The sequence below is a fragment of the Amphiura filiformis genome, chromosome 7 (assembly GCF_039555335.1).
Source record: "Amphiura filiformis chromosome 7, Afil_fr2py, whole genome shotgun sequence".
Classification (NCBI taxonomy): domain Eukaryota; kingdom Metazoa; phylum Echinodermata; class Ophiuroidea; order Amphilepidida; family Amphiuridae; genus Amphiura; species Amphiura filiformis.
Window position 1 is genome coordinate 33,429,982 of NC_092634.1, and position 16,515 is coordinate 33,446,496.

General features: G+C 34.4%; 1 protein-coding gene across 1 annotated transcript in view; it reads right to left on the reverse strand.

The window, feature by feature from the left end:
• LOC140157814 (uncharacterized) overlaps positions 1–16,515 on the reverse strand; it is a 350,643-nt gene that overhangs the window by 34,721 nt on the left and 299,407 nt on the right. Inside the window, exons 4-8 of the mRNA XM_072181060.1 lie at positions 15,875–16,012; positions 11,846–11,953; positions 6,175–6,322; positions 4,017–4,180; positions 2,726–2,758 (exon numbers count right to left, since the gene is read on the reverse strand). Coding sequence (XP_072037161.1) covers positions 2,726–2,758; positions 4,017–4,180; positions 6,175–6,322; positions 11,846–11,953; positions 15,875–16,012 — 591 coding nt within the window. The remainder of the gene's footprint in view (positions 1–2,725; positions 2,759–4,016; positions 4,181–6,174; positions 6,323–11,845; positions 11,954–15,874; positions 16,013–16,515) is intronic.

Consider the following 16,515-nt stretch of genomic DNA (forward strand, 5'->3'; position numbering starts at 1 on the left):
TCAAAAGTCAGAGTTGCAATCATGTTCAAAATAAAATTTATTACTCTACGTGCTACTGCTTAATGAGGTCTTATTTCCCAAACCAGACAATGTGTATCTGATGAGTCTTCTTGAAACTAGCGTGAGTGTTTCTGTCTGCAGTGTATGTGACTGAAGATCAGTGGTTTGTATGTAATGTTTCTGTCATCAAAACTATTTTATAACCATGGCTTAAGAAATATGTTTGTATTTTTTCCATTTTTTAGTTATTGCAAGTTTAAGAATAAAAATCACAATCTTAAATAGTTGGGCAAAGTTTGTGTCTTGAATACCTTTGCTAAGTTTTATATTTTAATGTCATTTAATGACAAATCATTGTAAGCTATAGCGTTTCAAAAGTTAAATTAATTCACAATGGAAACAATTGAGAAACAAAAACAAAACAAATGATATTACAAGAAAAAGGAAGACTGGGAAAGATGGTAACAAAAGAAGTGAAATTCAAAAGATTGGTAGGTAAACATACCCATCAGTTGCCTGTGCCAAAGATTAGGATCATGATAATTATATCGTTTTTTTATAATACGGATATCAAGCAAAATCTTGAAAGTTGTCCATTAGAGAATGAATTTGGAGAAAACCTTCTGATAATTACAAACACTCGCTACGCAGCAAGACCTTCCCTCTAAGCTTTTAATCGGATAAGCTGATTATCTATTTGTTTTCATGAATTGGAAGACATTCTTTGATGTATTACTGAGCTCAATTATTTGAAAATACTGGAGCGTGAGCCACCCAGGCTGGTGGCTGAGCATATTATTTTATTAACAGAAGGTTTTCTCCAAATCCGTTTCCTAATGTCAATCACATTGAAAATTGAACAAAAGGTGTTGCAAACATATGGTGACAGAGAAGTGCAAGTCAAAATGATTGGTAACCATCTGTGGCCTGTTATTTTTGCCCAATGATTAAAACGGATTCAGTAAATAACTCAATAAGCTGTTTGTTATCTAATATTTTGTCACAAAAGAGTTATTAAATAACTCTCTGAGTCGGAAAGAAAGTTGTCGAATACATTACAAATTTTAACACAAAATTGTTTCAAACGTTTGGCGAAGATAACGGAAATGATTAAAAATGATTGGTAACAATCGTTGGCCAAGTTTTATTAGCCAAAAATGTATCAGTTGAACTCATTGGTAATTTTATTAATTAAATAAAAAAGCAGTGGACCGAGTCTTTTTTGTTTTTTTATGGGGTTTTTGTGCCAACATTGGAACTGTTTACCATTTACCTCCGTGGCAATTTTATTTTGGAAATAGCAAAGCTTTGCTTTATTTAATCTGTTTTTCACAAAGCAAATTGAGCAAAATTCTAAGCATGAAAGGTGGCTGTCAATCGCATTTCGAAGTTAATAAACATTGTTACAAACATATGGTGAAGATGTCGTAGTTAACAAGAGAGGTGAGATTAATCATGGTTGATAACCATTGGTGGCCTGGCGTGTTTTGCCAAACAGTTGCTCAATTCAAATTTATGGTAATTGTATTCATTAAATAACAACGCTTTTCGTTATCTAATCTATTTTTACAAAAGGGATATCAAGCAAATCTCTAGGCCTGAAAGGGAGCTGACAATCACATTACGAATTTCACAAAAGGGGTTACAACAATATAGCAAAAATGGTGCATTGAACAAGAGAAATGTAATTCAAAATGGTTGATAACCATTGTTGGCCTTGTTGTTGGACAAACATTTGATCGATTTGACTGTATGGTAATGTTATAATGAGTGGATCTACGATTAGCTTAGGTCGTTAGGGCGTAAACACGCGAGTTTTTATGACGGATAAAAAAATGGGGTGGTTGTTATAGGATTAATCTAGTTTTGACAAAAGGGCTATAAGGCAAAATTCTAGGCCCAAAAGAGAGCTGTTAATCATATTTCGAATTTAACAAAAAGGTGAAAATATAGTACGTACATAGGCCTAACGTTTTCTGTTTATAAAAATAAGGATAGCCTATTTAACGAATTTGATCAACTGTACCCGCTCGAGCAAGTCTGGAACCTAACTACAATATGTGTTTCCAGGTGCGAGTAATTGAATTCACTGGAAAATTAGCAGATATCGGCTGGGTGATGGGCAATGCCGGTCAGGTCAAATAACATTAAAAACTAGTGGATACCATCTATTCCTATGGGCAGTTCGATTGCAGTATAACATAATAATAATGTATTGTATAACTGCCAAATAAAAGCACTAAAGATGTTATACCATTTTATAATAATGTCTAATGGTATCAAATGAGTTTAAATTAAGCGAATTACGAAACATGCTTAGAAAGGTAAACACAGATATGAATAAACAATTCAAAATTATGTTCATGTAAACACATTCAAGATGTTTCAAAATGTAAATGACCACAACGCTTAGTTTGGAAAACATCGGTTCAAGTGTAAGGCGGGACATCATTTTAGAGCCGGTAAAGCTATCGTCGCACGACTAGGGATAATGACATTTTAGTTAGGGATCTAAAAAATTATCGTCCTTAATATACGCCCCGTCTAAAGCTGATTTTAAACTACATCGCTGAGTGATAGCAATTGGTTTTTGGCCAATGAGGTGGAGCGCTTTTTGTTGCGTTGGGGTAAGCGCGCTACCTCATCGGTCAATACTAATCGCTCGTCGCTCAGCGATGGAGTAATATACAAGAACAGAATGACAAACGATAACCATCATATTTACCTGGTATTATTGTCTCCTCATATGCATCGCATACTGCGACGCGGAATAGCAGATAAAATGGCAAATTATATTGAAAACAATTAAATGTATATAAAGAGATGTACATACAAGCTAAGCTATAAACTAAAATACGTCGTATGTAGCATTATTGCATTTTTATGATAAATCTCCAAAACGCAAGTTATTTGAAACCAAGCCCTTCAAGTTGGCAACTCGCCAGTTTAATTCAGACATTGGCCATCTATCCCACATAACACAACCTGAAACAAAGTAAGTATTTTTGATAAGCCTGAAAATTGCCAATTTGTTTATGGTATTAAAATTAGTTTCAAAAGAGATTGTACTTATATGGAGGATAAACGACCTACAGGGCAATTGTCGCACTCAACCTTCAGTCGTACTTCGTGTTCTAGATACTCCTTCCTCTATCTTGGAGTATGAACTAACAAATAGTATGCTAGAGCTCTTCGTGTTCTTCAATCTTTAAACACGTTAAGCTATAAGCCTAATAAATGATCGACGCGTGGTCAAGAAGTGGTTATGAACATTAGTCTAGATAAGCTTTGACGGACAGCCCGCGGCTTGAATTTGAAACCATTCCACTATCACAACAAATAAAACTGGTATGGAATTACATCCTATTCAAAACCACACAATCGAATTCAACAGCAAATTTATACAGGCACTGTAGTGGGTACTTATAAGACCACAATTGGCCGCGTGACCAAGATGTTATAACCACGCTTTATTTACAATAAAAGTCCCTGCCTGCCTATCAAACTATAGACAGATATGCAGACGATACTTCATACATGTTTTCTTGGGTTTTTTGGCAGCTGAATTGAAATAATTGGCCGTTTTGTGCGACAGTCCTGATTAAGTTAGTGTTTCTCGCAATAATACCGAAAGTTTACTGTAAGTTGACTTTTTGTAATAAGTTGAGGGGCACATTATGGCCACATGCCCGATACTTCAAATTAAGAAACTTCTCTCGAGAATACTTGTCTGGGACCACTGGACATTGGCGCATCATATTAATATTAGTTTAGCTATACATTTTGTTAACACTTTTGTGACATTTTAATTAATTCACTTCGGGCATTGTTCCATCTTTACAAATCTTAATAATAGTCGCCGGTGAAGAGCGATTGAGATCTCTTCAATGAGGTGGATCGTATTTTACTGAGGTGATGTACTGACGATGGCATTGATTGGTTAAAATGTTTGTCGCTTGCCACTGGATGATGGACATAAGTGCGGAGAGGCTATTTGCCAAGTTAAATAAACCTACTTGTGTCGAGTCTGGTAAACATATCCTTGCGGTCATCTCGTCTTAAATCGGCTTCTTGATCCAACATGTGATAACTGAAGTTAGTGTAGATACAATGATCCTCTTGCAAGACATAAGAATTATGTTCAGGATAATGTTTTCCAATCTCATCAAAGAAAAATGCCCTGTCAAAAATACATTTTATAACATTGTTGATTTGAATGTAATGGTGTTATGTATTTCTATATCCGCAAGCATTATCTTGACATGTTATTATTTCCCTATGCGATTCAGTATCATGATTTTGCTTAAGGGAAGGCTATCGTTTACGCGATACTTCCTGAATAATATAACTCTTTATCCTTGAAGAAACACGTATATCGATCCATTTATCTGAATGCTTAATAATACTACTGTATAAGTTTCCCTGCATGCAACATGTTAACGAAAAGAGCACGATTCTTTTGAAATAATAAACAATTACTCGAAGCCAAATATGATGTGATCAAGCAAAATCAGTCGGAAGTCGGATACGTTGGTTTTGAGATATAGCCAAACAAAGGATGTACTTCCTTTTGTTTCCTATTGTTTTGGAAACTCTTAACCACTCAGATCTTTTGAACTGGTTGTCCAAATTCAAAATGTAGCTTTGAAAATGTTATTTACAATCCTATAAACACTGATAATTTAATACGTTCGACTTTATACTGTTTCTGCCCACTAGGAAGTTCATTTGTTAAGATTTTGACATTTTCTTGACTATTTCTTATCTTTTCTTAACTATTTCTTTACAATTTAAATGAAGAAATAGTTAAGGAATACCAAGAAATAGTCAAGACAATGTCCGAATCTTGAATAAACGAATCTTTCGACCCACTTTAGCACAAATTAGCTCAACGGATTTGAATTTACAGAAGTTTGCAGTAGGTATCACCAACAGTCCCAACTAAAGGTTACCCATAAACCACAACTTAACCGTTCATTATACTGAAACCGGATCATCCTAGATGGAACCTTTTGTTTATAACCTACATTTTAGTGTTAACAAGCTGGAATAAGACTTTCAAAACATCGCACACATCGATTGGTTATCAAATTACAGAAAATGTGTTGACTAGAAAAGGTTATACAAATATACCTATCTGATGTAATGGCACGTTGACACTGTGGACATTTACGATTTGTTGAAGATAGGAAGGGTCATATGTTTCTAGAAGTGAAGACATCTCAGAAGATGTAAGCTAGTAATGTCCTTTCTTGCTCTTATATATAAATTGTGCCTATGACCAATATGGTCATTGACTTTAACTTATGTTTGCTTTGTTGGTAAGCCACGAATTGCCCTTTGTACAGCGACCAAATAACTAAGGAAACTAAGGAAGACTGCGTTGACAAAAATGTCACTAAATACCATGAAAACTGCAAGTACATAATTGTCAATTATTCTCTTATCCGCAATTTGATATATTACCAAATTGTCATCATAAATAAATGAAAGTTCAGGTTTTCAATGTAATCTTCATAAAGAAATTAAAATCAGAAAAAAAAAATCAGTGGGACTATTCATCTGTTAATTGACCAATCCCCTCGTGTAGAACCAATTGTTTTGTTCATATACGCTACAGAATTCTTCACTAAATTGGTTCTATTTTGGCAACGTTATAGCTTTAAAACGGTAGGAACTCATTTATCCAATATAACTAAAAAAACTCAAACATGTGACCTGGCATTCTGAAGTTGGATGGAGCAAGGTCATCTGATATTTTATTGTTGTTGTTTTTTTACGTGTCATACATTGCAGAGGAAGAATTGCTGTCGAGAAGAATTGCTTAAAATTTAAAAGGGAAGAGTAACGTAATAGAAATTAAGCAATCAATGGAGGTACAAGTACATTTCTCTATTTCTTAGATTATCTTGATTGAGGATCATAAATTCTAAATAATTGTAAGACATATTTACGTATAAATATGAAAGACAATTCTAGTGAAATAATCTGAAGTATTTATGTAGTACAAAGACAAACACTTAGTGCGAAACTATTTAAATGACTAGAATTTTTTTAAATGCCATCACGGACACCTTTAACTCCCTATAATCATAGGAGGACACATTTACTACAACCTATGACACCCAATACTTTGTCGTTCGTGTAAATATTTACGACACTCTTTCAAATTACCTGCAAGTAAACTCTTTTTCGTCCAAGCAAGCACGTGCGCATTCCTCCACATCACCGGTTAAGATCGTCTTCCGATGCTCGCTCATGTGTAAGATAAAAGTAGTTGATATTTTCCTCTGGAATCCAGCTAATAGATTTTCTGTTGAGCCTGTAGATGGTAAATATTTACAGATTAGTTTCAAATCGAGGAATATGTGTAACGTATGTACGTTAGTAAAAGTGGCTAATTCCAGCCGTTTATTATTATTATTATTGCAAAAATAAAGAAACCAACAAAATGCATGAAAGGCACTCAACATAATGAATCAAAACTGCAATGGGAGAGATAAACATAATTATAATCATCAGGAAAAAAATGGTTCTGGAAGATATAGACAAACGCCGCCTCTCTGATGCCAACAGCCTGGAGGCTGGTTCCAGAGATTGGGGCAGGCCACATGAAATGATTGTCACCAGCTTTCAGTTTCCTGAACCTCAGTGTGCTTCAATCACACCTGGCCCGTTACCAGAGTCTAACTGTGAGCATGGTTTATTGAGTATTATATATATGCATGACGTGTATTTTGTATTTTGATGGTGTCCGTGTATTTGAGTACGCATATAAATGTGTATGATAATGCGTGTAAGAGTGATTGTTCCTGGCCAACTTGTGTATAAATTGAATATTCTTTAACACACCCATCTAGTCGAACTACATCTTTCCCGAATACCATTTTGCTTCAATCACACTGGATCCGTTACCTGAGTCTAACTGTGAGCATGGTTTGAGTATTATATTATGTATGACGTATTGTTGTATTTTGATGGTGTCCATATACTTGAGTACGCATATGAGTGTGCATGATAATGCGTGTAAGAGTGAATGTTCCTGGCCAACTTTTATGCATCGAATAGGAAAATCTTCAACACTTTAGTATGTGATCTAGCAGTCGTTGTCCCCACTTATTGGTTACTAACAAGTTCAGTTGGAAAGAATTTTTATTGAAAAACGAGTATTACATTTCCAATTTCGACCACTTGAATGTTTGAAGCGATAGAAGAAGGTCGGAGTTTGACTCTCGCCTCCTGACCTATCTATATGGTGAGTTAGCATAAATTCCTTTTAGCGATGTGGATTTCTATGCTATGTGAAGCTGGTCATGCATTTCAATGGACTTTCAATATGTTGCCGCCTTCCTTTGATAAATATTCTTAATTTTGTGAAATTTGTACAATTGAATTCAATAACTCTTCTGATTGTAGGAATCAAATACTAATATAGCTGTCGCCTCTTGGTTAATCCTAGTTTATCAATTTTTAAATTTTCATGTATTTGATTAAATTCATTTTAATACTGCAGCAAGAATATGTGACATATTATAATATTAGTTTGTTTGCAATAATGGTGCACAATTACTTAGTGTATTAATGATTATTTTGAGTATTTAACCTTTAAGATATGTCAATACTCTTAAAACATTTTTAAACAAGCAATCGTAATAGAGGCTGGTTCCAGAGATTGGGCTCAGCCACATTAAAAGATATGTCACCAGCATTCCATTTCAAGCATGGAAGCATCAGAGGATGAACGGAGTGGACGTCTGGAATCATTGATGCAATCTCAAACATTTGAACAATGAGCTCATTGTACGTTGGTGCTAGATCTGAAGAGACTACGTCTTGTTATCTATATGTGATTCTTTCCTTGACAGGAAGCTAATGAAAGGTACACAAGAGCTGTGACGAATTTTGGTCCCGTCTACAAGAGAACACTAATCGCGCAGCCTTATTTTGCAGGCGTTAAATGCGCTTGAGGTAGACTTCCATAGCGCTGTATAATAAAGTGTTGGTATTATCAATACGTTCTAAGCCTCTTTTTTCAAGCCATTTGTTGATTTCTCTCTAACTATGATCGGGGTAAATGTCATGTTAATTTACTCTAGTAAAGAGTACAGATAATCACTCCAATAAAATAATTTAAATAAAGAGCAGGAAGTAAATTCCACTCTTACTAGAAAATAATAGTCTCCTGCACAAAGGGCGACTTATTTTCATAAAAGTGAAATTGGATAATTTTGTGTGACCTCCACTGAGGCACTTTATAAAGAGTGATTGTTGAAACTGTAAAAGATTTTTCTTTTGGAATTTTATTAGATAGTAGCAACAAAAACATATATTTAAGCAGATGACGATTTAGGTGCACATCTCTATTAATGTTGAGAGGGCGGTGATTTCGAGGTATTGTTTTTACTTTGCTAAATTAATTAAGGATGTTTATATAATTATGTGGACGAATAGACGTGTAATTGTACACAGGTCAGCAAGCCCTAATTATTAACAAATATACAGTTTTATGATGTATAGCCGCCAATAAATGCGTTTCCACGTAATATAAGAAAAAAAGTATGAGAAGAAAGTAGGACACACAAGCTAAGAAATCACAAAGCCCAAGGCTACATGCCCAGCAACAAGGGTATTTGGATAATAGCTTCGCATCGACAAATGAGATAACGAAACCAGCACAAAAAGAATGAGCGTTTGAATGAAAGCGAGAGGGGATAATCGAATTATATTTCACCACACTCGTGACGACTATAAAAGCATTTTACATCACGTAAAATGTCACAGAAAATTTGTAGGAGGCGGTTCGTATTGTTTGATTGGATTATACTACCAAAGTAAATAGCGAATGCAAATGACAATGCTTCCTTGAATGTTAATTTCCCAGTTTTGCCTATATTTCCCATAAACCTGTGGGACTAGTGTTTGTTGGTATCAAAATGCCATGTGTTGGTTTAAGCTCAATTTGCTTTACTTAACATTCACCTACTCAAGTGGTCTAAATATTTCATGGTAACCATGGTGACAGAAAAATCCGAGGTACATCACAAAAAAGGGAACCAATATCTGTCAAGGGCAATTTAATCTACTTACATAGTTTAGATTCAGATTTTTTTCCGTTTATGTTGCGGGGGCCGCAATTAATATAAATCTGAATAGCGTACCTAGAGCGGGATTTCTTTGTCCAAACGTCAGCAGGAAATAAGTTGTTCTCCTACCATCTTTACATGCCCCGTGTACCCATTGCTACGTTTTGAGGATGGTGGAGGTGTATGGTGTGGAGTTTTGTGTGATGTGGTGGATGGTTAACCATCGTCTTATAATACCAACGGGATTGGTGTGTTTGACAAAACTGTCCCCTTTTCACACAACGCCCAAAGTTTGCTAAGGTGTAAAGGTTTACAAAATATGTTATGTTGTAGTCCTACTATGTTGGGAAAATTATTAATACTTCCAGTGACGTTTTCTGGGAATTTTGGCGGGGTGTCAGTCCATTGTGAAGGCATGGTTTAAATTAGTTTAAGAAAGACTGATAAGTAAAATAATAAAACGAAAGTAGCACCTAGTGTTTAGACGAAAAATTCACAAAAATAACTCCACAACTGAAGGAGGGTGGGCCCCAAATGCCAAAACTTTCGTCGGGGCCCACTTAGTAAGCCTACTGCACATTTAACCCTCAAGTCGAACTACCTCTTTCCTGAACACCATTTTGCTTCAATCACACTGGGTCCGTTAGCTGAGTCTAACTGTGAGCATTGGTTGAGTATTATATAGGTATGACGTCCGTAAATGTTGTATTTTGATGGTGTCCGTGTACTTGAGTACGCATACGAGTGTGCATAATAATGCGTGTAAGAGTGAATGTTCCTGGCCAACTTTTATATATCGAATAGGAAAATTTTCAACACTTTAGTATGTGATCTAGCAGTCGTTGTACCCACTCATTGTGTACTAGTTCAGTTGGAAAGAATTCTTATTGAAAACAAGTATTACATTTCCAATTTCGACCACTTGAATGTTTGAAGCGATAGAAGAAGGTCGGAGATTGACTCTGACCTCCTGACCCATCTATATGGTGAGCTAGCATAAATTCCTTTTAGCGATGTGGATTTCTATGCTATGTGAAGCTGGCCATGCATTTCAATGGACTTTCAATATGTTGCCGCCTTCTTTTGATAAATATTCTGAATTTTCTGACTGGACAAAAGTGTATGAATTTAATGGATTGCCATGAATGTCAACTGATTGTAGGGCTCAAATACTAATATAGCTGTCGTCTTTTGGTTAGACATAGTTTAGACAATTTGTTTGTTGTCATGTATTTGATTGAATATGAAGTATGTTACAATAATTTATTTGAATATAACTATACATTATAATAAGGAACATACTTTTTAGAGATAAATTTAATAAATCTTTAATTCTGCAAGCTCTTCAATCGCATTATGTGAACATTTTCATTTATAGTATACATTGTGACAATAATAAATTGCTAATTTTATATCAATATTAAAAACACAACATAAAAGTAATTTATTATGTATTATAATAAAATTCCGGCAAATTTAAAGTTAAAGGTCTCCACTCTACGATGTTATGATATATAGAACAAATCCATTCCAGAACAGTTTCCAATTACTAAAGAGTATTACGCGTCATTTCTGGTATACATTCTACAGTGAAGATATATTTCCGCGGCATTTTTGTTCATCCTAATCCTATCTCATGTACATTGTGAGTATAAAGCATTCAAATGATTCAATTACCACAATATATCGCATGTCGCATTACATGAATGATCAAACAGACAAAAGTAATAAATTGGATCTGCAGTTACGTATTAAATGTAAATTGATTCTGGATGTATATCCCGATATTCTTCCATTTTATTGCATTTAAATTGAAACATATCTGCTGCGAACAAATTCTTATTTCAAATTACAAAAATATTTGTATAATTTAATAAGCGGATACTAGTATTTATTTTTAAAAGACGTGGTGTTAAATTTAATTCGTACGTTTATGGTAATTGATGAAAGGTAAATTACATTTTATAAATAAGGAGTAATACATATTTTGGATATAAGCCGCCCTGAAGAGTTGACAGACAGGTTCTATATGGTGTAACCGCGTCTCTCTCCATTGAGATATTAAAATTAATGTATCCATAATAACAAACTGTTAGCTGTTCTCTGTAATATGTTAATTACACCATATAAACTAGGCCAATATGCTCTTTTATACACAGGGTGTCCCCCCAAAAGGACAATAATTTTGCCCTCTTTTTCAGTGTTTTTCTCCTATTTCTGTAAAGTTGATCAAACATATTTTGGTATGTAACGAAACCTTTAATCGTTAGCTTTGATAAACCAAAAACATATTTGAATCGGCTCACAACTTTTTAAAAACTGTAGCCGTTTTTCACCCTGTCCACGGATGAGGTTAGGCTACATCAAAGATTAAAATGAAACACACGGTTAATGACATGGAAAGACAATACGCAAGGCCCATTTACGGCAAACTCGAAATCGAGCGGTGATGTTGTCTGATACTGGAACGACTTTTTAGAACAGTCTTTAAAAACATATACCAATACTAATAGTATCATTGCAATACAGTCTGTTGGCAACGTATTAATTTTCTGCAACCATAATGGGCCGCAATAAGCTAAACCTAACCCTAACCTTAACACTAAACCCCAATCCTAACCCTAACCTTAAATGTGAGGTGTATTATTATAGTTGCAGTGGCCCATTATGATTGCAAAAAGAAATTACGCGTCGGACAGTCTCTGCACTAAATAACTTTAACTTAGTTATCAATAGCTTGATATAGCCAATTCTATACTTACATATAGGCACTGGACAGTCTTCTCTTTGAATGATGTCATTCTCATCACGATAATAACACCATGGAGTTGAACTATTATCAGGACTTCTACAATACGACTCTACTAAATCTATAAGTAAAATAAAAGAAAAAATTCGATGAAATTTTTATTAAAAATTCAAACAATTGTTTCACTCTCTACATGTAATCAAAGACAACGTGTATTGTAATCTTAGATCGCAATGCATTGCTCTCGTCCTGATCAGTCATGTCTTACATACGAAGACGGGGGATGGGTGTTGGGGTGTGTGTATTCAACATTTGTTTCAAACAGCCTATTTTTACCTCTATGTCTGCTCTTTCCATTAATACCAATAAGCTATATTCTATTCATATGACGTCAATATGGTGTCATTTAACATTAAATATTTTAGTTCCTGGCTGAACCAATACAAACCCGAGGGCCAGTGTTGTATGTATTTTTTTAAAATTAATATTAATTATCAAATAAAAGCATAGGATGTCAATCATAAACCCCTCATTGTAAAATACTGATGTTCTGTAATTGCTGATCTGAGCGCAAGAAGACCGTAAGTCCACTTGGCCCCTCAACTTGTATACACTAATGTTTTAGTTTCTTAGGGTTTTATAATGTTTAATACATGTTCCATGGTGAAAACATCATGAAAGGTGGTGAAAGATTTGTTTTGGCCCCTGAACATGTATAAAACATTACCAAACTATACGCAGCTTGAGTGTATACATGTTGAGGGGCCAAGTGGACTTACGGTCTTCTTGCGCTCAGGTCTTCAATTATTATATTGAAATATTGCCAATTACAATTACGTATTGCAAGTTACAGTTAATGCACTCTGTCTAGGATATGTGACCCGATTGACCAAAATGACATTGTCGGTAAATTTGTTTTTGAGTTAAGAGTTGATTAACCAATGCATTTAATTGTTATTTTCTTTATTCTTCCTTTATCATCACATGTACAAAATGTATAGCTAATGGTCATATAAGACGATGAGGCGATATTTCAACTTGTGGATGTGCATATTTATACGTATGGCTCTGATAGGTTGCTTTCCATGGATTTCGGAAAAAGGTGTAGGTCTGTAGCAATAAAAGGTCTTTTGCAAGATGAGGAGTTATTTTTTAAATAAAAGCACTCGTAACTTAAGTACGTAGACACCAAACTGAACACCTTTTCGCACTCTACTCTGATTCAGCTGATTGTTGGCACAATTTGTGGAATCGCTAGGAACATTTCATTCAAGTATTGCAGCATCCAATAAATAGAGGTGTTTGGTACAATTTGAATACTGAACATCCCTGTTTCGAAGATACTGCAATGGACAGTGATGTACATGATCTGACTAGAATGATGGTAAAAATTCCAATGTATTCCGAGGGGATTGTAATTCCAAATCAGACAGTATTATATTGCCTATTGCCATGTGTCATATGAAATGACTTAAACAATTATTTCAAAGAGTTGGATAATGCTGCCATAAAGTAATGATTGCGGATGAATATGTGACGTGTCATGTCAAAAGGAGACACTTTTGGGCAGGTTATCAATTTATTACATATCTTAAATATAGAGATATTTTGCTCTACAACGCCATTTTCCCCAATGAAATCGGACATTTCTAAACGAAGATATTGAGTTTGTAAGTTATGGTATTATAAAATTGGAAATTGAGATATCGGCATTTAAAAATATTATTGACAATGTTGAGAGTAGGAATTACCTTGAAGAATGTCTCAAAAACTACAAGATGCCAGTTATATTCTAGTCTAAAACTATCAGACAATGTTTTAAACATTAATAACATCACAAATTTGCAACAAACCCAAATTGTGAAAAAATCACTCCCGGGCAGATTTTTGGCTATTTCTCCATTTACGCTCCTGCCCAAAGTGTCTCCTTTTGACATGACACGTCACATATTCTAAAGAATGTTGTCGCATTTGGGTCCCAATAGTGTCAACTAACTGTTTATTGAACGGTAAAGATAGGATTGCATAATGTCAAACGTATCATAGTCCAGAACTTTTCTGTTATGACACATCGATTCTCTCAATATGTTTACATTTCACTCCGATATCTATCTCAAAAGTAAAAGTCATAACATTTGTACGTGAGCAGACATAGATTTTATCATAGTTAAAAGGCTTAAAAGATAAAATGGAAAACATACTTCTATACTAAATCGATTGCAATGTTATTTTTATCACTTCTGGATAACCAAAATCTTTGGTCAAGACGGAAGTTTATCTTGTACCTTAATCGGGGCTGAAAATCTCCACTAGAATTCTTTATTTGTTGAACGTGTTATATAGACGTAATAGAAGCTTTTAAAGGTTGCAGACATGCCGTCTTGGGGAAAACGTGTTTATTATAAAAACACTACAGAGCAATAGCTGTCTGTATATAGTGCCCTGTTATAACCCATTAAAAAAATCTGAACTGGTCAGTCGCAATTTGCGGCAGCTTATGATTTTATATATCATTCGAAATCATTATCACTATTATTATTATTATCATCAATAAATATTTCAATGAACGAGGTTCTTTTTAGATAAAGTTTAAAAGGCGCAATCACTTAACCATCGTCCAATCCATTACCCTCGTCCTATTACGAGGAAGTGGTTGGAGTTTTTACTACCCCAGCTCTTCACCTAGCATACTATAAAAACACTCGTATTTATACTCGAATGACATAAGCTTATCGTATCACCCTACACTGGGGTAGGGTCAAAGCCCACCATAGGTTTTTAGAGTAAAATTATCTATGATCATTTTTCCTCTTTTGAAAATTTTATGAAGGGATATTGTGATGTGCCCTAATAATTAGTTTAATTTGATCATTTATCTTTGTTTACAATTTAACGCTACTTCATGAAAGTTGGGAATCTCTTTTGTCATGTAATCACAGTAAACACGGTCAGGACTATCCCCCAGGAAGTGTTGTAATGTGAAAGTTTAATGTTTATAATTAAGCATTACGTATTTGATTGGTCATAAAATGCATGCATTTATGTATATACCGTATATATCAGATAAATATAAAACAGATTTTACTTTTCAATAAAGATTCAGATAATTGTCAACGTAGTCAAACGATGTGTTTTGTTTTGTATTCTGAAGTGAATTTGGGTAAAATGTGTATTTGGCGAGTTATTACCAACTCGTAACAGTACGTACTTAAATCTTGGTAATATAGGTTTTATTGGACATTCACTTTCATATTTCGCAGAAGAACCAGTAAAAATGCATGTTCTTGGAATCGTTAGCCGAAATTCAATTTCGACCAATACTTTTATTTATAGCTAGAGTTTGCACCCAGTTCATATTATGAAGTCATTCATATTGCGATCTTACGTGGAAAAAGTTTGTACTTATATATTAGTATAACTGGGCAGAGGAGACCATACCCATACATCGGTTGGAAATATAATAGTTAAATTATTCGAAATTTTCGAGGTTGGTGTTAACGGGGTTAATTAATTTTCTTGGTTATGTTTATTCCATCATCTGTGAATGGTCATATTTATTATTTCTTGACAACCATTTTAATTTAAAAATCTAAAGTTAAATAATAAAAAAATGTTAAATTATTTTAGCCGGTAATATACACGAACTTGTTATTTATTAATTTTCAGACCTCGAATTTTCAGATAAAAAACTCGTATTTGCAAATTTGGATACAGTATACAAAATGGCTTAATATTAACACTTGGTACATATTCAGCTGTTGGGCTTCAGCAACACCATTATACTATTCTAAATCAGTTTGCATAATGCTTGAAAATCAAGATACTATGGTGAAATATTATTAATATCTAAGAAATGCTAATGTATACCTCAGAAAAACCGACATGGTAATGCATTAATCATTTGCTGCTAGGCTCCTTTTTAAAGAAAAAAGCAATCCTTTTAATTTTCGCAGATCCATGTTGCATATTTTTTCTCGAAATGTTCAAGAACCTCTTTCAGGTAACTGAATATTCTAACATATATTCGGGATTACATGCGTACCTGCAAGTGGATGAGTTGATGGGTTAATAGTTTGGTCTAAGGCTTCGTTCCAAGGCACACACTGGTATCCAGTTTTAGTAAACATCGCCGCATCCCTGTATTCAAAGGCTCTGTTTTCCACCATACATCCCGCGTGGGCTGTAATAGGAAAACATACTTAAAAATCAAAAACAACACTTGATTTACACTTAGTGGAGGTCATCTGGAATATAAATGTAGTATTAAACTAAAAACGCGAGGATATCTGTGCAAAAAGTTGGTTTAAACTATTTTCAAAAAAAAAAAAAAAAAGAACAAAAGACAAGTACACAAATTTGCAAAAATAGAGCTCTTGAACATGATGATCGACAGATATAATGTGAAGTAAAAAATAATATTTTACGGGCTATATATGACAAATGACAAATGACAGTAAAACAAAGAACGATCAATATATATAGGTATAATAAATGTGTATCACTTGTAGAGAGTGAAATTGGACAAAAATGCACGCATACTGAGATGTTGTTGCGTCTAATGCACGAGCCCTGCAGGGGGTAGGGCACTAGACGCATCGGCAGCACATTGCAGTATTTTGTACAAGTTCACGAGCAAGAAGTAATTCGCATTTATTAACCTATTTCATACACAAGAAAAAAAGG